This window comes from Myotis myotis, unplaced genomic scaffold, assembly GCF_014108235.1.
Source record: "Myotis myotis isolate mMyoMyo1 unplaced genomic scaffold, mMyoMyo1.p scaffold_m19_p_18, whole genome shotgun sequence".
NCBI classification, from domain to species: domain Eukaryota; kingdom Metazoa; phylum Chordata; class Mammalia; order Chiroptera; family Vespertilionidae; genus Myotis; species Myotis myotis.
The window spans coordinates 10,299,600-10,321,656 of NW_023416322.1; the positions used below are offsets into that span (position 1 = coordinate 10,299,600).

The following is a 22,057-nucleotide window of genomic DNA, read 5'->3' on the forward strand; positions in this document are numbered from 1 at the left end:
TCCATTACTGTCATATATCCTTCACAAAACTGTGAGGTAGGTAACATGATCAGACCTGTTTTATAAATGTGGAACTAATGACACAGAGCAGTTGATGATCAGGCTGCACAGAAAGTAAGGGAGCAATGGAAAAGCATGCGAGCCTAAGTCAGTTTGACTCCCAAACCCTCTCACTGTCTCTGTGCTAAGCTGTCTCCCATCCCTCTCTCTCTCTTTCTCGCTCTTTTTGTCTCTCTCTCACACACACAAACACACACACATACAGCACTCACCTACACACACTCACAAGGTCACACACTAATATACACATACATATACACACACACACACTCACACACATATATATTCACACACACACACACACACACACACACACACACACACACCACAACTTTTCTGGCCCCGGCCCCTGCCTCTGACTCTTCTTAGGTGAAACTTCACTGTTGTCTCAGAATATTCAGGTTTGGCAAAGCAATGCTCATTCACGTGAGTCAAGCATTACACTTCCACGTGCTGCTGAGCCTTTCCTTAGGAACACAGGGAAGCTAGAGGCAGGGCAGGAGCCATCGTGTCAGGTTACACTGGCACGTGGTGCTAGGCCACTTTGGCTAGGTATTGCTAAACGTTCATCTAGTGACAGAAAGAAAGACATGCTATGCTCAGTGTATGCCTGGATTCGTGAGTTCCTGGAGAATAAGCTTCCTTTATAAGAAATAGGAGATCACGTTGCCAATCATATAAATGTCTAACCAGTATGCTAAACAACTGAAACTAATATAATATAGGATGTCAATTGTAATTGAAAAAAAGAAATAAAAGTTTGCTCATTGGTTTTCATTTATTTTTAGAAAACAAGCCACTTATTCTGCAAAACACAATTGCTCTCCTTGGCAGCTGCATGACAAATTCCTCAATAAAACGTTTTTGCTTTTCCTGGCCACTGTTAGATTCACTGAGAATGATGTTTGACGGAGTGATGATTGCAAATATGAAAGAGACTGATTCCTTAGACTGAGGGACAGACAGGCACACGCAGGACTTGGAAAGCATAGAGGGAAGGTACTGGGTCTGATGGGGGGAGGAGGTGATGTCAGACGGTGTAACAGAGAGGTTACGATCCAAGCCCCAGCTCACCCCTCACAAGCCATGTGGAGGGGGCTGGTTGCACAGTTTTCCTAAACACCAGGCACCTCACCTACCTGGTGGGTGATACTATTTGGTTCACAGTTCTGTATCCATGGACTTACAGGAAATCACATTATCCTCTTCTCTTTCTACCACCTTCTCCTTCCCCTTCATTCTAGTCTAATTTGGGGGTCCCCAGGGCTCACCACTTGGGCCTCTTGGAGTTTCTGTTTAACTCTCTCCCTTGGTTACCTCGCTTTCAGCTATGTCTCCTCCAACATTTCCATCTCATGCTGTGCATCTCCACACAGACGCCCTGCTAAGGCATTTTAAATCAACAACAACCACACATCCACGTTTGTTATTTCTTCCTACATTTCAAAATAGGGCCCCTAGTCTCACACACCCCAAAACTCTGAGTCATCTTTACCACTTTTTTTCTTGTTCCTTATCTAATCAGTCACCAAATTCTGTAGGTTCTTCCATCCAAATTTCTTTGATAAAAACAGGCATGGAAACACAAATGGCTATAATAGTTGTGTCTGACAAGGCTGTTTCCTTCATACAGATTTCTTAATTTTAAAACTAAAATTAAAGGCATTTCTGGGTGTCTGCTTGCAGGGCCTCTCTCTATGCAGCATCTTGCACGCAACACACAGATAATCTTTTACTTTCTGCTAAAATCTTCACCAGCCCTCCAATGCTTCTCAGTGATGGAAACTGCATTGTGTGGAAGGCTCTCTCAGATACCTTGACAGCCTCTCTGGCAGCCTCTTCTTCCATCACTCATGTTAAATCCCCCTGCTCAGCCTAAAGTAATCCCTTACCTTCCCTGAAATCCACTGACATTTTCCTCACCCCAAAGTTTTGCCATAACATTCTTATTTCTTTTCCTATTTTCCCTATTGCATCGACATATTTGTCATTATTTAGCCAGGCCACTAGACCGTGAATTAGCCTGTTCCACCCTAATTGGCCAGGTTTCTTTTTCTCTTTTCTGAACACCCACACATACACACTACATTGGTTGAGGCATTTCCATAACATTTATCACATAAAACCTCCCTGGTAGAATTTATTAAAGTAAATTCCCTGACCCAATTTCTGCATGGGGAAGCGGGTGCTGAGCACTCTGACACTATTTACCCGAGATAGCATGGTATCACCCAGGTTAAGAATTTAGTCCTACAAGAACACCTCCTCCCCTCCCTCCCGCCCCCCGCTCCACACACACACACACACACACACACACACACACACACATACTAACAATTTTTGCACACCAGCAGGGTATCCAAGAAGTCACTTCCATTCTGACACTATCTACCTAGAGACAAAGATAGCATCGAAATCCACCGGTTCAGGATTCAGTCCTATAAGACTGACCTTCCCTCCAGACACAAACACTTCAGATGACAGCAGCAAGCCCGGGCTTCTGTGCTTCTGACCAACAGATTGGAGGTTCCAACAAATCCCTCCACTTGCAAGTGCCAGCTGCAGGTTGTTACCCATGCTTCTAATCAACTGGACATAAGTCAGAGGTTCCCACAACGCCGTCTGTGGGTTCTATTCATGTGCTAGATCGGGTCACAGAACTCAGAGAAACCTGTTAGTTATTAGATCACTGGTTGATTATAAGGGGATATAACTCAGGAACAGCCAGAAGGAAGAGATGCATGAAGTATAGGCAGAGGGGGTAGAGCTTCCATGCCCTCTCCACTGTACCACTCTCCTGGCACCAATACACATTCACCAAACCTGAACCTTCCCGAACGCAATCCTCTTGAGTTTTTATGTTGGCTTCACTGCAGTTCTGATTGATTAAATAATTGCCATTGGTAATTAATTTAACCTCTAACCTCTCTTTTCTGGAGGTCCAGGTGGGACTTAAAATTCTAACCCTCTAATCCAGCCGTGGGCAAACTACGGCCCGTGGGCCGGATCCAGCCTGTTAGAAATGAGTAAAACTATTGAAAAAAAAGACCGTACCCTTTTATGTAATGATGTTTACTTTGAATTTATATTAGTTCACACAAACACTCCATCCATGCTTTTGTTCCGGCCCTCCGGTCCAGTTTAAGAACCCATTGTGGCCCTCGAGTCAAAAAGTTTGCCCATCCCTGCTCTAATCACATGGTTGGTTCCATTGGCAACCAGCCCCATTCCTTTGTGAAGTCCAAAAGTCACCTCATTTAACATAACAAAAAACAACTTTTGCAGGCCTGGCGGGCATGGCTCAGGGGTTGAGTGTTGAACTATGAACCAGGAGGTCATGGTTTGATTCCCAGTCAGGGCACATGCCCGGGTGGTAGGCTCAATCCCCAGTGTGGGGTATGCAGGAAGCAGCTGATCAATGATTCTCTCTCATCATTGATGTTTCTCTCTCTCTCTCTGAAATAAATAAAAATATATTTAAAATATTTTTTTAAGAAAACAACTTTTTCAGTCTCAACCCTTAGAAAATTCCAAGAGTTCCTGAGAGTTGGGAGCCAGGAATTGTGGACAAAAACCAAATATAGATAAGAAATATATTTAGATGATCTGGATGACTCAATATACATTTCTTACAAACCACAATTTCTTATACATCACAATTAGAGATTCCTGAATGCAAGTATTGGTCCTTCCTTACTGTGCTTCTGAGTACTAGATGATCTCCAACTTATTAAAAGCCTTTGATGTGGTCACTGTATATAGGTCCTGAGACAGGGGCGAAAGCGGTGTTAACTATTTCCTGCCAAAAGCATAGACCAATTCTCTATTATTTTTTTTAACCTAAATTTATCATTTTGGAATTGGAAAGCTCTACAGAGATGATTTTAGTTCTAAACTCTTTCTTAACCCATGTGGAAATGAAACCCTGCGGGATAGGGTGGCTGAGCTTAGCACTCATAGCTGGCTTTTGGTAGATTAAGTATGAAGACTCAGGTCTACGTGCTGTTGACAGCAGGAGGAACTTGGTTCCCAAAGCAACCTCCCAAAATGCCTCGTTCAGTGTCCTCCATGCAGACGATACCTTTGCTGACTGACCGCAGTAAAAAGAATGCAGTGTGGTAGAGTAAAAGAGGTAAGTACAGGTTTGGAATCAAACGAGTTGGATTTAGATTCTGGCCTGGTCACTCAATGAGCCGCTCAGATTTTGGTTAATTAACCTCTCGGCTTGTTTCCTCGTCTATGACACGTGGGCAATTATTCCCAGTTCGTGAAGTTGTGTTGGTGAAAAGGTAAAATGTATATGAAGTGATTAAAACCACAACAATTTGAGGTCATTAATATAAAATAATCCTTAGTAAGTTACACATTTGTATATTTAATGTTTCTTAATAATGCATACATTTTCATCTTAGAAGCTTTTTCTGAACTGAGTCAATGAAGAGTGGATTTCTCTTTTTTTCTTTTTTTTTTTTTTTTGCCCTCAGAATGTTGAAATTTTGGGGGTGGCTGTGAGTGTTACTAAGAGTCCACCCAGTTATTTCTTGTAAAAGTTCCTTTTTTTCAACGTATTATCAAGAACCATGTGTTTTGCAAAGTGAATGCTTAGAGCATTCAGTGTTGCTGGGTGACAGAGATAATTTTTTTGACACTTTGCAAAGCTCATTGTTTTTCCTTTTCTGGGTTAATAAAAAACAGCTATTCCATTCGCTTCATAAATACATATCTCTAAAGCTAAGTCTTCTGACAGCTTCTGACTGATCTTGACCTTCAGCTCCTTGTCATGATGCTTCCTTGACTTTCACACCAATTCTATGAGCTCAAACAGAAACAAAGACCCCCTGCCCACAATGGCCTGGCCAAAGGGTCTGGTAGGTAAGGTCCCGGGAGGCTCTTAGGGAGAATAAATGAAGCCCTGGTATCACTTCTAAAACACAGCTGGGCCCTGATAAACGTAGTGTTTTTATGTCAAACTAGAGGCCCAGTGCACGAAATTTGTGCACGAGCAGGGTCCCTAGCGGTTGCTGGATGCCAGCCGGGGCCTCCCTTGCCCCGGCTGCTGCTGGCCAGGGTCTCCCTTCCTGCCGTTAGCCGGTTGGCCCCACCTCCTGGGCAATTTGCATATTAGGCTTTTATTATATAGGATATGAAAGTAAAAGTAAGGTGGTTTAATATAAAATGTGAGAGTCACACTAGATGATTTTAAAAGCCAACTTCTATACGCTAGCATGCTTAATACTGACAGGCTTTTATGAACGATTACAGGAGCTCCTTTCCTGGAATCCCTAACGGATCAGTTCCAGCACTGGGTGACCCAGGGTTCTGTTCAGAGTAAGTAAGCATGCGTCAGAGAAACACGCTCCTGTTGGAAAATGCTGTTTTCCTCTTCATAAAGCTCTTATTAACCCACCAAGAACTACCAAGAAGCATCTCAGAAAGAATATCATGACAGGATGCATGGCCCAGGGACTAAGGCATAATTCCAAGCCTGGGAGTTTACTTACCCAGGTAAGGTGTTTGAGGCACACACGGGAAAGCTAGGCTAGGACTCTGCTAACCAGACTCAGGTAAATTACTAAAGGGAAACAAGTTCTTGAGGTTACTGTCCATGAATGTGAGCATCTGGCCTTTCCACCGATGTCCTTTAGTGCTTGACAGGCACAGTGCTGGGCTGAGTGGCTCTGTACTATGGCTTGTACCACCTAAGTCGGTGTTCTCCACCCGCTGCACAGTGTCATTACTTACCAGAACCACTTTAATTAATCCTGATGCCCCAGCCATTCTCATGTAACCCAGCTGAGGTGCAGCTGGAACATTTGGATTTTTTTTTTTTTTAAAAGCTTTTCCTGTGATTCATTCCAGTGTGTGGCCAGCCCCAGACATAGATGTAAGACCTTCTAGCAAACCTTCCTTTTAAAATCCACCGCCCTATCATGTCGCTTCCTGGCGCTTGGTTTCCGTCCGAATTTCTCCCTGCAGTCAGACTAGACGAATCCCAAAGTGGAATTCACCAGCCCGGGTGCTCCTGGGAAATAAGGAAAGCGCTGGCAGGAAAGCGGTTCCGCCCAAACCTGGGCTGAGCAACAGTCCCTCCCCGCTGTGTTGCTCCACCTGCTGCTTACTTCCTTTCACACTTGCTGTTCTCCAATTGCCAAGCGCCCTGGAAGACTACGCGCCGCGCCCTTGTCTCTCCTGCGCTCTTGTTGGCACCGGACAGGCCCCCTAGTAGCAGGAACCACGTCCCTTGGGGAGGGGGGGGACCTCCTTCTCAGCTCCAAGCCTCGGAATCAGCACCGCGCGCGCCTGCCGCTCAGCTTTGCAGCACCAGGGCGCCTAAGGTCCTCTGATCAGGTTCCTGGGGCGCCAAGCCTGGCCGCTTAAAACACACCCCTCTCCTCTGTTCCCCCCAATATTTTTGTTTACCTAGAAAGCAGATCTTTACTTTTCCGGATGGCAGCTCGTCGCAGGCCCCACCCGAGCAAAGGGGAAAAGTCCTAGCTCCCGGCTCCAGAGACCTGGTCTCCGGGCCCAGGACCCCTGGTCCACAGTCAAGGGTCCCCAAGGGGCCAGTGACGCCAGCGCCCCCGCCCTGGCTCCGCCCAGCACCTGCCCCGGGCAAACCCCCGTCTCCAGCCGCTCTTTGCCCCACCCTTTGGTGATTCAGAGCCCTGGAACCACCCAGGGCGCTAATTTAAATTGATTTGCAGGACAACTGCGCTCCGGCTACCCACAGCTGGACGCGGGAGCCCGCTGGATCTCTTCGTGGAGGCTGCCGAGTGCGGGCGCTGGGTCCCCGTCGCCGCGCCATGCGTCCCGCCCGGAGGGGCGCCCCCGCAGTGCTGCGCCCCCCCGGCTGGCTGACCCTGTCGCTGCTGCCGCCGCTGCTGTTGCTGTTGTGTCCACACGCGGCGCGGGGTGAGTGGGGGCCGGGGACCCAGCCCAGCGGGGTGAGCCCTTAGCCTGAGTGGGAGGGGCTGGGTCAGTCTCCATGACAACAGCAAAGTCTGGGGCCCCGGGAAGGTGAAGGGTGTGGGCGTCGGTACTCCCTACCTTTAAAGATGAGAGCTCCCGCCCTAACTGGTTTGGCTCAGTGGATAGAGCGTTGGCCTGCGGACTGAAGGGTCCAGGTTCGATTCCGGCCAAGAGCATGTACCTTAGTTAAGGGCACATCCCCAGTAGGCGGTGTGCAGGAGGCAGCTGATCAATGTTTCTAACTCTCTATCTCTCTCCTTTCCTCTCTGTAAAAAAGCCAATGAAATATATATATATATATATATATATATATATATATATATATATATATATAAAGTTAGCTATTAGGGGTCTTGCTGTGCTGGCACGGCTGTAGGAGTGACTTTAGGAGTGAGGCTGGATGGCTGAGGAAGCACCCGCTGAGTTTGCAGAGCAGCCAACACTGGGAAGCAGAGAGGCAGGGCTGGGCTGGAGGGATTGTCAACCCCCCAACATCTCTTCAGGGTGGGAGGCCACACAACCGACCACGCGGGCCCCTAACCAGAGTCCAGGGATGTGCAGCACCTGGAGCTGCACATCTCCAGGTGTCACGTTCCAACCCGGACCCAGTCTTTATTCGGCGCCTAGCAACCGTATCTAAGTGGAGAGAAATACTAAACCACTTCAAAAAATAACGGAGAGGAGGGGTTTATTCTCGACTTATTTTAGCCTTGAATTCATCGTCAAGATTGGAAGCCCAGCAAGTTGTTGGGATGTCGTCAGTCGGCACTGGATCGAAATGCTACGTGTGTATCGAAAGCCATGGCTGCTTCCCTTTGCGCGGGGAAGGGAATGTTGCTATCAATTGAAAAGTGGTCTTTTTTTAGTTGCAGTTTTTTCATCTCTAGGTGGCTGTGGTATCCCCGCCGATGATGTACCTAATGCTACACCAGAATTGGAAAATCTTACAACTTTTCCTGAAGGATTCATAGTAGGATACTATTGCAATCAAGGTTATGTGAAAATTAAGGGAATGCAGAGCGGAAAACACTGCCTTCCGAACGGTGAATGGACGAAGCTGGCACCATTTTGTAACCGTAAGTTCTTCCTTTCTTTTTAGAAGAGGGTGGGGGCCCTGGCTGGTGTGGCTCAGTTGTTGGCGCTTCCTCCCATGCACCAAGAGGTAGCTGGTTGGATTCACAGTGAGGCCACATGCCAGGGTTGCGGGCTCAGTGCCAGTAGGGGATGTGCAGGAAGCAGCTCATTCCATTTGTTTTTCTCTCATTGGTGTTTCTCTCTCTCTCCCTCTCCCTTCTCCTCTCTCTAAAAATATTTTAGAAATCAATAAAAGCATATTTTTTAAAAGTTATGGGAATGGAATGTATCCTCTTAAGGTGAACTATATCCCTCTTCCCAGGGACTGGCAATTGATACTTTTCTGGCATTGTTACACCCCAGGATATACCTGTTAGCACTTCACACTCCAGCTGGTTAATGGTATTACTTCCAGGAATAGATCCTGCTTCTTCATTAACAACCCCTTCCTGCTCCCCACACGGTATCTCCTGAACTGACGAACAGAAAATAGCCAATAGTTCCTGCTGTTGTTTAGGGAATAAATTCAATATGGACATGTTGGGTAATTGCATTGAGACACACAGTATGGGTGCTCTGTTTGAAATTTGATTTCCTAAAGAAGGACTTCCCAAGTACAACACTGGGGCGCCACTTTTACAATGTCACTATCTGTACCTCAAAACCTACGGATGGCCCAATAGTAGTTTTGATATATACAAGAAGGTATAAAGATAAGATTTGATTCCTGCCTTTGAACAAGTTTGGAGCGTTGGAAGCTACATACACATAGAAACTGCCACCACAAGTATTTTTTTTAATGGGCTTTAACTTTTTTAAAAACTTATCTGTGATAGAAGGCAGTAGGTTGAAGGACATAAGCCTTTGCACATGTATCCTGTTAGAGTTTATAACCCTACCACCTATGTTACTTTATTTACTCCTCCAGACAATTCCAGGTGAGTAGGCACACATCCTCATTTCACAGTTGAGAAAACAGGCCCTGAGACGTTAACTCTCTTGAGATCAGCAGCTCTTCTGCAGAAGAGCCCGGGTTCAAACTTGAGTATTTTGACAATAAATCCAACTGTCCCATAGCTCCATAAAGTCATGTTTGCCCAGCTGGTTCGAGTTTGTAAATACTTGAATGTACACATTGGGTCCTCTGATCCTTGCCTCAGTAGGTTGCTGTGGGATTGGATGAGTTTGCTTGCAGGAAATGTTTAGAAGTATCCCACAAATATTAGCTGTTATTGTTACTATTGTTGCCCTCGACCAGGACATTAGCCCAGGGGTGTGGGAATATTGGTTTTTCATCTACCCCTGTGCTACATGGGGCAGGCAGGGCAAGGCAACCTGCATGTATTGACTCAGTGCCAGAACTGCGCCATGCAACTTAAACAGGTTATATTCTTCAAATTGTGGGCCTCGTGATATCTACTTCACAGGCCTTTAGTCATTAGGAAACAAAAGCATACATTTGAATATGCTTGATGCTCTATAAATGCCCTATTGATATTAATATAGCTAAGTGCCAATGTGCAAGGAAGTATGCAAAAGGAGGTGATATAAAGACCAGATAATTCTAATAATTAAATATAGATTGTAAAATAAAGTGATATTACTCTTTGTTGTTGTTGGTTTGGTAATACTTTTAGGTACCTGTAGTCTTCCACCCAAGGTACGTTATGGAGTTATGAAAGATATTTTTATCTCAGTGAGTTATCGCCCAGCGGGTTTCGTTGTGGAATATGATTGTAATCCAGGCTACGAAAGGAACCATTCCGTATCAGCGCAAGTAACTTGCCTTCAGAATTATACGTGGAGCACACCAGAAGTATTTTGCTATAGTGAGTATAATTTTAAAGAATATTCTTACTTGTATGGTATTTGGGAAAATAGTATTTAATCCTTTATTCATGCTGGAAGTCTGTGTGTACATATTATTATTTGGAATGATTTTTTTTAAAAAAAGAATGATTAGAGTCATCTATAAAAGGTTAATATGCAAAGTGTCCCCTTGGGAGTTTGACCCGGAGACCGGGAGTTCACTCGCTTGCTATGATGTGCGCTGACACCAGGGGGTGGTGCAGAATGAAGGAAGGCCCTGGCCAGCAGCCGGAAAGCCCTGATCGGCCCTGATCAGCCCTAATCAGCCCTGATTGCCAGCCAGGCCTAGGGACCGTACCCCTGCATGATTTTCATGTATCTGACCTCTAGTTTTATTATAATTAGGCAAACTAAATACTTGAGAGAGATAAGAATATTAATTGATGCACAGATTTCACATTTAATTAGTTTAAGATTACCATAAATGAAATGAAAGAAGTATATATTCCTAAATAGGCTGCTTTATTGAAACTTATAAAATGACTGTAGGATTTAAACAGACTCAGGATAAGAGATTACCAGTGGTTCAGATGATGAATTTGCATAGATGTGCCTAATAACTTAAAAAAAAATTTCTACTGCCTTCTAGAAAGATCATGTCCTGATCCTGGACAAATAGAAAATGGTCATATCAGTATACCAACTGACATATTATTTGCCTCAGACATCTACTTCTCATGTAACCCAGGGTAAGTTTTTGCATACTAACCATTCTATATTTAACAAATGAAAAAACAAATTAGAATTTAAGATGGAGATTTTTAGAAGTATGGACAGTGTTCACAAGCTAGTAGCAATAAAACAATCCCTCTGCTCAAAGGTTTTCCTCATAAGCTTATCACAGTTAAATTTAGTAAAATGGGCTAAGAAAGGAAGATGTTTTATACCACCAAATTCTCTAAATTCTTAGGTTTCGGTACATGTGATTCATTATAAAAATTTAAATGTCATTGATAAAGGAAATTACTTGCAGAAATTAAATGCAAGATTTAAATGAAACCAGTCTTTAATTTACCTAAATAATAAATTTGTATATGTCATGTATTTATTTATTTGTTTTTCTTTATTGATTAAGGTATTACATATGTGTTCTTATTCCCCCATAATCCCCCCACCCCCTCACTCATGCCTTCACTCCTCCTCGTGTCCGTGTCCATCGGTTAGGCTTATATGTGTGCATACAGGTCCTTTGGTTGATCTCTCCCCCTCACCCCCACCCTCCCCTACCTTCCCTCTGAGGTCTGATCAATGCTTCTCTGTCTCTGTTTTTGTTCGTCAGTTTATGTTGTTCATTATATTCCACAAATGAGTGAGATCATGTTAATATGTTTTTTACTTGCAAAGAATCTTACAAAATATCTTAGGTTAAAAACATGTAGTTCTAGTGTTACAATATCATCTGACCAAGGTTTTTTATAAGTTCTCTATTTAGAGAAAAGGGACTCACTCACTGAATAATATAAGTGTCTAAGATACTGCTGAAAACTTTATATTCATTTTCTCATTTAATATCTGCAAATTGAATTATGATATTTTACTCTGTGTGTATGTCCATTTTTATAAAATAATATCAGTATCACTTATGTCCTATGCTAAACACAGATATTTAGATCATTAATATCAAATCTGGGGGTACTTTGAACCCTTTAAGTGTAAGTGTATTCTATTATTCTATGAAGCCCATTTTGATCTTTGAGAACTCAGAAATAGAAAATATTCAAGCATCTATATAATTTTAAGATGTTTTAAAATACTTTAATATTTTCTGAAATGTGCTCCACCCAAATAAGAAATGTTTTGCATGTCTTATAATTGTTTATCCTTTGGATGTCACTTTTTTTAATTTAATTTTTTTCTTTTTCTTTAAACTACCATACGAACTTTTATCAACTATTGTTTTGTCTCCATCTACTGGTATAGTGAATATTTTTAGATGATATTCTGGAGAATTTAAGAGAACTCAACTTTTCTTGTCCTCTCATTATTTAGGTACAAATTAGTTGGTGAAAATTCTACTTTCTGTTATTATAAAGGAAAAGATATGGCTTGGGCTGATCCATTTCCAGAGTGCCAAGGTAAGACTGAAAGAATCTAAGCACTCACGTTGTGGGCCTAAATTATCAATGACAAATTACTTTCTGTGCGTTAAGAATTATTCACAGTGTATATCTATAGTACCCTCACCTTCTAATGTGTGTCTGAGCTAATTTAAAGACTTTTATCTGTAATTCTCCTTAATTTATTACCTTTGGAGATAAAGCATTAAAAACAAACTGAAGTTTGTGTTGTGGTTAGTCATTTATTATCTTGCCATTTCTCCAACCAGTCAGACAAAATAGGGTGGGGGAGGAGCCCTCAATGGATTCATCCCGTCAGCCCTGAAAATCCCCCATCTAGTGGAGAGAGGCACTCCCAGAGGAGGGCCAAGAACCACCTTTTAAAGTGTGGGAGCTAGGGCAGGAGTTCCACTTGCCTGAGTTCAATGATACTGCAATCAGTATCATTGCAATGGCCTCCAGCCTTCATTCTTGTACTCTATTACTGTTTCATCTATACTCTACCCAGAGTTATCCATCTGAAACACCAGCATGACTTGTCTTTCCTTTGGATAGCTTGCTGGGGCTGACCAGCAGACCCCGAGCAATGGATGAATGATTCCTCTGACACAGGATTGCTGTGAAAGAGAGGGCTAAGGGACTGCCTGGCTAAAGGAACCAGACAGCCTCGATCGCCTGCCTGGTCAGGCTTTTATTGTGACAGCAGTTTGAGATGAAGTTTATCTTTTACATACAATCAGTAGTGTAGGTAATCTTGGGAGAACACATGTGTTTGCAGTGTCCTTTAAGCAAGGACACCCAAAGATTAAGCATAAAGATTCCTGTAAACACCCGGGGGTCTGCACATGCACAGACTTGTTTGGAAAGGTTAAGGAATAATTAGGGGTGCCATAAACAGGCCGCCTTCAGCATGCTTCCCTTTTCTCTGTAAGGGAATGTCCTCCTTACAGACTTTCCAACCAAGTCTCATGTGCTCCCCAACATAGCTTATTAGTGTCTCCTCCTCACTTACAAAGTCCAAACTTCTTGGTATAATGTACAGGCTGGGCATGGTCTACCTACTTATCCATGCTCATGTCAGGCCCTCGTACTTTATGCTCTACCCACACAGACTACAGTAGTTTTCTGTGTACCTCATGCTCTTCATGACCCCACATCATTCCTGTGCTGCTAACTCTGCCTGGTATGTTCCTTCTTTGCTTGATTGATTGGGTTTTTGTTTTTCCTGCTTAGTATGGGTCTGCTCTGATTGTCTTTCTAGAAGCTTTGTCTGACCTTCCAAGCTGGTTAACTGTCCTTCTCTCTTTCCACACCACTGTGCATGCTTTTGTGTTAACCCTCACCATTTTGTAATGAAATTACATCTTTAAATCTCTTTCCCTGCTATATTTGAAGACATAGGAATGATATCTTATTCTGTTTTGTACCTCTCGATGCAGGACAATGCCTGGTGTGTATTAGGTGCTCAAAAAAAATGTGTGAACTGAACTGATAGTGATATGGTAATCACCACATACCCTAGCCTAGTGTAAATCAGATTACTCCAATTTGCTCCTTGCTTTGATTAATGGCCTAAAAGTAATTTAGAAAGCTGTTAGCATTCTCTGGGTACATATGGACATTTGGTGTAATATAATTTGATGTATACATGGGATCACATTACTTCCCTGCTTAAATAAAAGAGAGGAACAACATCATGGCTCTACAGAATGTGGTATCACTGAACCTTTTTTGGGGGGCATCTTCCAGGGGTAGGCCTCTGTTTATTATGTAACTAGAGTAATTCTGCTTGTAAATGTTTTACACACTCAGCTGCTTGATAAGGTTTGCTTTAAATAAAAGGCTGTCAGTACATGCTTAAAGATTTGTATCCTAAATGTCAAAATCAAAGTGGCACATTTAAGATCTTTTGGTCTATCCCAATGACCTATTCCTATTTCCCAAGTATGCTAGTTGAATACCCAGTGTCTTTCATTTGATATCATTTCTTCAAGGAATGACAGCAATGCCCTTTTCTCAGTTCTGTTTTAGAATAAGGGTGCAACCTAGGTTTAAACTCAAGTTCCATTTACTTCCTAAGGTCTCTGTCCTGTTTTTTTGGCCCCTGAACTCCTTTGCTTTTTCCACAACCTGTTTGATGGATAACGTGTGCAAACTTAATTGTAATTTTTGTTTTACACGTGTGTTCTAAATCTTATTACAGTCCTGTGCTGCATAATGACATTCTAGTCAATGATGGACTGCGTTTACAATGGTGGTTTCATCCTAAATAATAAAAGGCCAGAGGTGTCACGACCAGAAGACCAGAGATCAGACCACCACAGCCCCTTGCATGGCTGGCCCTACCCCCAAGCAAGTGGTTAGGGGCCATCAGGCAGGCAGGCAGAATAGTTAGGTTAGGAGTGATCAAGTAGGCAGACCAGTGGTTAGGGACAATCAGGTAGGCAGGCCAGCTGTTAGGGGAGATCAGGTAGGCAGACAGCCCCTCGCTGGGCTGGCCCCGCCCCCAAGCAAGTGGTTAGGGGCAATTAGGCAGGCAGGCAGAGTGGTTAGGGGCAATCAGGTAGGCAGACGGCCCCTTGCAGGGCTGGTCCCTCCCCTCCCCAGCAAAGAAAGAGGGAGACCCAGGCCAGCCAAGCCATCGCACCCCAGCCTGTCGCCTGCAGAGGGAGGCCACCGGTGGCAGGGGAGGGCGAGCAGCGCTGCACAGATGGCAAGCAGTGGCAGCAGCGGGGGTGGGGCCAGCTGCCTGCAGTGGGGTGTGTGGGGGGGGGGGGGGGGAAGAAAGCCCTGATAGGCCCTAATCTCAGGCCAGGCCTATCTGAGGGGTCCCGGATTGTGAGAGGGTGCAGGCCGGGCTGAGGGACCCCCAAGTGCATGAATTTTCGTGCACCAGGCCTTTAGTAGGATTATAATGGAGCCTGGGTGTGCAGTAGGTAGCCCGTCTAGGTTTGAGTAAGTGCACTCTCTGATGCTCCTATCATGACGAAACTGCACAACAACGCCTTTCTCAGATCTTATCTCCATTGTTAATCTACACATGACTATCTCTATAACTTAGCATTCATGTTTTACAGCATTTGTATCCCAAACTCTAAATATACTACCTATTACTTAATAGGTATGTGTAAGCATCCCTCACTGATAATGCTAAATTTAGAAAAATGGTAGATTTTAATCTTTTTAAATAAAATGCTTAACATATTTTGGTCTTACGTATCGTAAAAATACAGCTATGTTTCATTAAGTTAAAATACATGGAAGTTTTTCCAAATAATTTTTTGTCCAGAGCCACCAGAAATTAGCAATGGAATAATTCAAAGGCAACAGAGCTCTTATCAATATAGACTTTCCATTAGCAGATTAGGTACTACAAAGGCTTCTTCCTAATTGGAGACAACTCTATTTATTTCATTGTAAAGTAAGAATTGGCCAAGGAAAACGGAGTGGCCTGAATGCAAAGCTAATCAGTTTACACTGCTATATTTTTACTGTCTGGTCCACGTATGGGTTCAGAGATTCTATGCACTCCCTGAGAAAGAATTGTTGTACATAAGCATATTTGCATTTTTCTGGGGAGCACAATTTTTCATCAGATTTTCAGAGGGTTTTAAAAAGGAAATTTTATATACTTACATATATGAAAATATATACACATATACATTTATAGACATACATATGTGCCCCATGTTTTTAGCAAATTAGCTTAAATTTGCTATTGCTATTTTTTTTAATTTTAAAATTATTCCCATCCCCACCCCCCCTTTTTTTGGCAACCATCATTTTGTTCTCTATATCTATTGGTTTGTTTCTGTTTTGTTTATTCATTTGTCTTGTTTTATTTTTCAAATTCCACATATAAGTGAAATCATAGGGTATTTGTCTTTCATTTACTTAGCATAATGTAGGTCCATCCATGCTGTTGCAAATGAAAAGATTTTGTTTTTTTATGGCTAAATAATATTCATACACACACACACACACACACACACACACACACACACACATCACATCCTCTTCATCCATTCACCTATTAATGGATACCTAGGTTGCTTCTATATCTTGGCCATTACTAATTATGATGCAATAAACATAGAGTTGCATATACCTTTTCAAATTAATGTTTTATTTTTCTTCAGATAAATATTCAGAAATGGAATTGCTGGCTCATATGACAGATCTATTTTTAATGGTTTGATGAATCTCCATACTGTTTTCCAAAGTTGCTGCACTACCTTACAATCCTACCAACAGTGCACAAGGGTTCCCTTTTTTCCACTCTTCTCCAGCACTTTTTTCCCCCAGCACTTGTTATTTGTTGATTTAGTGATGATAGCCATTCTGCCCATTGTGAGATAACATCTCATTGTGGTTTTAATTTGTATTTTCCTGATGAACAGTGATGTTGAGCATCATTTTACATGTATGTTGGCGATCTGTATGTTCTCTTTGGAGAAGTTTCTATCTAGGTCCTTTGCCTATTATTTAATTGGATTGTTTGGTTTTATGGTGTTAGGTTGTATGAGTTTATAATGAATTTTGAATATTAAACCCTTATTGGATGTATCAATTGCTGGTATCTTCTCCCATTCAATGGGTTGTCTGTTGATTTTGTCGATGGTTTCCTTTGCTGTGTGTGCAACATTTTAGTTTGATGTAGTCATATTTGCTTTATTGTTTTGTTTTGTTTCCCTTGCCTAAGGAGACATATCCAAAAAAATATTGTTAAGAATGGTGTCAAAAAGTTCACTGCTTATGTTTTGTTCTATAAGTCTTGCAGTTTCAAGTCTTACACATAAATCTTTAATCCATCTTGAGTTTATTTTTGTATATGGTGTAAGAAAGTGGTCCAGTTTTATTATTATTTTTTGCATGTATCTGTTCGGGTTTCCCTATAGCACTATTGAATAGACTGCCTTTACTTTTATTTAGTTTTAATCTTTATTGAAAGTATTACAGATGCCCCCCCCCTTTTTCCCCTATTGACCTCTTCTAGCCCACCCTGTCCCCTTCCCCCCAGGCCCTCACCACCCTATTGTCTGTCCATGGGCTATGCATATATGCATACAAGTTCTTTGGTTGATCTTTGCCCATCCACCCACTCACCCCTGCCTTCCCTCTGAGATTTAACACTCTGTTCCACGCGTCTATGTCTCTGGACCTATACAAAATGAACAGACTGTCTTTAACCAATTGTATATCCTTGCCTCCTTTTTGTAAATTAATTCACCGTATTAATGAGTATTTACTTCTGGGCTCTCCATTTTATTCCATCACTTTATAGGCCAGAACATATTGTTTGGTTATTATAGATTTATAGTATAGTTTTATATCAGAGAGTGTGATACCTCCCACCTTGTTCTTTCTCAAAATTTCTTTGGTTATTTGGGGTCTTTTGTGATTCCATATAAATTTCAAGATTAGTTGGAAACTCAAACAAATAATAAAAGCACGGAGTCACAAAAAAATGTAAAACATGAAAATACTAGATAATATGAAGAACAGTGACAAGGATAAATGAATACTGAAAGAATAAATGCAACACCTTGTGGGGTTTGAATTGTATGTGAATACAGACATGCTGTAGCAATAAAACAAAAGACAAGAAGGGGTAACTTCAATTTAAAGGTTCCCAGGTTTCAGCAGTCCTAAAAAGTAGTAAAAGAGTTCATCTGCATAATTGACTTATAGTATAATACTGTAATCTCTAGGGTTGTCTTGAAAATAATAATAAAAGAATATAAAAATTACAAGCTAACAAAGGAATTATAAGGAATACTTAATTCAAAAAGCAATAAGAACGAAGGAGTGACAAAAGGAAACATAAAATAAATCCTGGCCAGGTAGCTCAGTTGATTAGAGCATCATCCAGATACACCAAGGTTGCAGGTTTGATCCCCAGTCAGGGTACATACACGAATCAACCAATGAATGCATTAATAAGTGCAACAACAAATCTATGTTTCTCTCTCTCTCCTTCTCTTTCTTTCTAAAAAATCAATTTAAAAAGGGAAACATAAAATAAATGGATGGAATAGAATATTGATAGTAATGTGTTTGATCTAAACCTAATTGTATCAGTTGATTACATTGTGATTTGACTAATATTGTCAGACTAGATTAATAAAGTAAAAGTGAACTATTTGCTATTTATAAGAGCCACAATTTAATGATAAGAATACTGAATAGTTGAAAGTTAAGGATGGAAAAAATATGCTATGCAAACAATTACCAGAAAATAAAAAGCTGTATAACTCTATTAGTATCCAAGTATACTTTATAATAAAACAGTTAATCACCATAAAGAGGTCAGTTCAACAGGAATAGATCACAATCTGAAATCTATGTGCCCTTGGAAAAATAGCTTCAATCTCTATATAGCAGAGATGGGCAGAAAGAAAAAGAGACAAATCCACACAATTATAGTCTGAGAATTCCACATCTTTCTCTCAATAGGTAACCAAAAATCAGAATATAGAAGACACGACCAACAATTAAACTTTAAAAATAACGGATCAGGTATTGAACCCCTAAGTGTTGTTTTTAAATATACATGGAATACTGACAATATGCTGGGCTCTAAAACGCCATGCATTTAAGAAGATTGAAATTACTCAGAGCATGCTTTCTGACCCCAGTGGAATTAGACAATCAAATAAAAAGATAACTAGAAAAGTAACTTCCAGGAAATTTAAACTGCAGTACTACAAAGTCCTTTGGATCCAAAATGAGATCTTGGAAGAACAAAATAAATTGTATAGATGTTGGCCTTTAGACGAAAAGTCCCTATGAAAACTTTACTTACCCTCATGATAAAACCTACCATTTTCTGAGTGCCTGCCAAGGGCCGTGTTATCTGCTATGTATTGTACTTGTTATCCCTGGGGGAGCTTTGACTGCCAAGGGCCATTTGGATATTGATAACATCATTCATGGGCCACACAAAATTATCAGCTTTAAAATTAGCCTGCTATATTTGGTCAAACACTTAATTAACTCACCCCTAATGCTTTGGCAGGACCAGACCAAATAATTTCCTGGGCCTTATTCGGCCTGCAGGCAGGAGGTTCCCCACCCCTGAAATAGCATCCTATGCGGTCGGTAAAGGATGTAGAAATACATGACACAACATCTGAACGCCTAGAGCAGGATGTGTGCCGATGCTGTTGGCAGGAGTAGTGCTGGATGATGTAACACGTGGCTTCAGGGACAGACTGTGTGAAATAACTCACCCAAATTATTTCCCTTATCCCTTACAGTAAGGTGACACAGTCTGCTCTGTTTTTACTCTCATTTTATATGCGAGGAAACCGAAGTTCAGAGGGATTAGAAAACTTGGTCTCTAGGATGCAGTGCAAACAGGCCTAAGCACTATTCAGTTCTGCCTTAAGAGGGCTTTTGCATACGCAATCTGGAAAATATTATGCTAAGTGAAATAAGCCAAATGGAGAAAGACAAATATCACATGAGCTCACTTATTTGTGGAACCTAATGAACAAAAGGAATTGGCCAACAAAATAAGACTGGGAGCAGGGAAGCTTGGGACAGATTGACATACCTCGATGTGGGGTTTGGGGGACAAGAAGAGATAAACCAAAAACTTATGTAGGTATATGCATAGCCCATGGACACAGGCAATAGAGTGGTAAAGACCTGGGGGGAGGGAAGGGGAGGGAGGAGGGGGAAGAAGGGTGAGAAAATAGGAGATCTCTGTAATACTATCAAAAATTATATTTAAAAGAAAACACAGTTAAATGGTCCTGAAGACCTAAAATTTTACTATGTTGTTATTTGTGATTCTCAGAATAAGATCTTAACTGAAGTTGTGCTTTAGACATGTTAGCTCACCTAAAAGCTAAAGAGGAGCTAATCTGATGTGTGTACAGTTGGTAGCCAGTACAAGAAGAGAAAAAAGGGGGAGTTGTTTTATTCTGACTTCATGTCTTTAAAAAAGAAGTGAAACGAGAGACGTTTCCAAGGTCACTACCATATCCTGTGAGCTGCAGAAAACAGAACTCTGCGATTATCTCTGTAGTGATCATCTCTATCGGTCCAATGTTTGCACCCTGCTGTTCTTTGGTCTTGGCATGAGCAAAGGAAGACGATGCAAGAGAGAAAATATCTTTATTTGGGGTGTGTCACAGAATGAGATCACTGCCGACTCGGACTTCTGTTTCCTTTCTTCACACAGAGAACAGTTTCGGTATCGCAGTACTGCTTTTGGTGTATTTATTGCCTACCGGTATAATTTATGTGGAAGCAAAAACAGTGTAGCATTTTACATCCTTGGGAAATACACGAGACTTGGATGACTAAATGTCATGTTTAGGGGTTTGTGGGGCGAGAAAGAGAAGAGTCATTGAATTAGCAATGGGTTCCTAAATCTTCAGAGCATTATTTTGCTAATGTGTTAAAAACATTTTTCCTCCACAGAAATTCCTACAACTCCTCAGAAACCCACCACGACAGATGCTCAAGGCACCAAAGCCCCATCATCGCATCAGAAACCCACCACAGTAAAGGTTCCAGCTACCGAGCCCCCACCAGCTCCTCAAAAACACACCACAGTAAATGTTCCAGGTACAGAGTCCCCATCAACTCCTCCGAAACCGACCACAGTAAATGTTCCAGCTACCAAGCCCCCATCAGCTCTTCAAAAACCCACCACAGTAAATGTTCCAGCTACAAAGCCCCCACCAGCTCTTAAAAAACCCACCACAGCAAATGTTCCAGGTACAGAGTCCCCATCAACTCCTCAAAAACACACCATCATAAATGTTCCAGCTACAAAGCCCCCATCAACTCCTCAAAAACCCACCACAGTAAATACTCCAGCTACAGAAGCCCCATCAACTCCTCAGAAACCCACCACAGTAAATGTTCCAGCTACAAAGTCCCCATCAGCTCCTCAAAAACACACCATAGTAAATGTTCCAGCTACAGAAGCCACACCAACTCTTCAGAATCTCACTACAAGAAATTCTTCAACTACAAAAGCCCTACTAATTCCTCAGAAACCCAACTTGACTGTTCTAGCTATGGATGCCCCACCAACTTCTCAGAAACCTCTCACAGCCAATGATTCAGCCACAATAGCCAAACTATCTCCTGTCTCAAATGTTCTATCTACAGAGACCCAACTAACAGTCCAGACTCTCATGACAAATTCTTCTGCTACACGAGCCACACCAAAACCCCAGAGCTTCACCACAGCAAAAGCTTCCTATACACAGAGTCTCCCAGTAACACAAAAATTCACTGCGGGACATGCCCCAATGACTAAGGGTCTCCATACCACACAAAGATTGACATCTGCTCATATTGCAGCCACACCGAATCAAGCTGATTTCACGACACCAAGCACCTCGAAAGGAAGTGGACTCCTGAAAACAGGTGAGCTGACACCGCTCTGGTTCCAGAACATATATGGATCTAAAGTGCTATGGCGGCAAATGTCAACTTGACCAGGATTACGTAATTAAATAATCTGGGATCTGTTGTAGTCAGAGTTGTTTTCATACTCATGTTTTGGATTTTCTTCCGAGGCAGAGTTGGATTGTGGTTAGGGCAAATCTTTAAAAAAGGAAACATTTTGCAATGATATAGAAAAAAGGTGTGGCCCCATAAAAAACGATGCTAAGTTAAGGTTGCTGAAGAAATTCTGTTTTCTAGATTAGCATTAGGGAGTCGTTGAATTTTTCAAGACTCTTCCTAGAACCAAATAGATGCCATCCTTAAAGTTGATTTCTGGTTCATTGACAGAGACCTGTCCCTCAAGCATGCTAAAAGCTCTCTCCAGATTCCCTAGAGTTGCTAATTTGGTAAAGCAGCTCAACAGTGTCTTCTAAGTAATTGAAAACACAGTTCTTTGAATGAGTGCATAATAATGCAGGGCTCTTTAAATAAAGGCACTTGAAGTAGAATGTGCTATAGACTTTAGAACTACCTGTTGAGTGAATACATGAAACCCATTTTACTAATTAATGCTGCTTCAGACCACTAGGATGTCTTCTTGTCCCACGTCTTGC

At 41.9% G+C, this 22,057-nt stretch overlaps 1 protein-coding gene across 20 annotated transcripts in view; it reads left to right on the plus strand.

Moving 5' to 3' along the window:
* The window catches only part of CD55 (CD55 molecule (Cromer blood group)), a 141,679-nt gene that overhangs the window by 108,623 nt on the left and 10,999 nt on the right, over positions 1-22,057 (plus strand). For 3 of the 20 annotated variants that reach the window (XM_036344780.1, XM_036344778.1, XM_036344772.1), the window contains exons 1-6: positions 6,444-6,972; positions 7,917-8,105; positions 9,741-9,932; positions 10,562-10,661; positions 11,962-12,047; positions 20,463-21,422. In XM_036344780.1, coding sequence (XP_036200673.1) covers positions 6,864-6,972; positions 7,917-8,105; positions 9,741-9,932; positions 10,562-10,661; positions 11,962-12,047; positions 20,463-21,422 — 1,636 coding nt within the window. In that variant the 5' untranslated portion in view covers positions 6,444-6,863. Of the gene's footprint in view, positions 1-6,164; positions 6,409-6,438; positions 6,973-7,737; positions 7,815-7,916; positions 8,106-9,740; positions 9,933-10,561; positions 10,662-11,961; positions 12,048-20,462; positions 21,423-22,057 lie in introns of those variants that run through there. The other 17 variants (XR_004973437.1, XM_036344783.1, XM_036344773.1 and 14 more) reach the window with 16 other exon arrangements.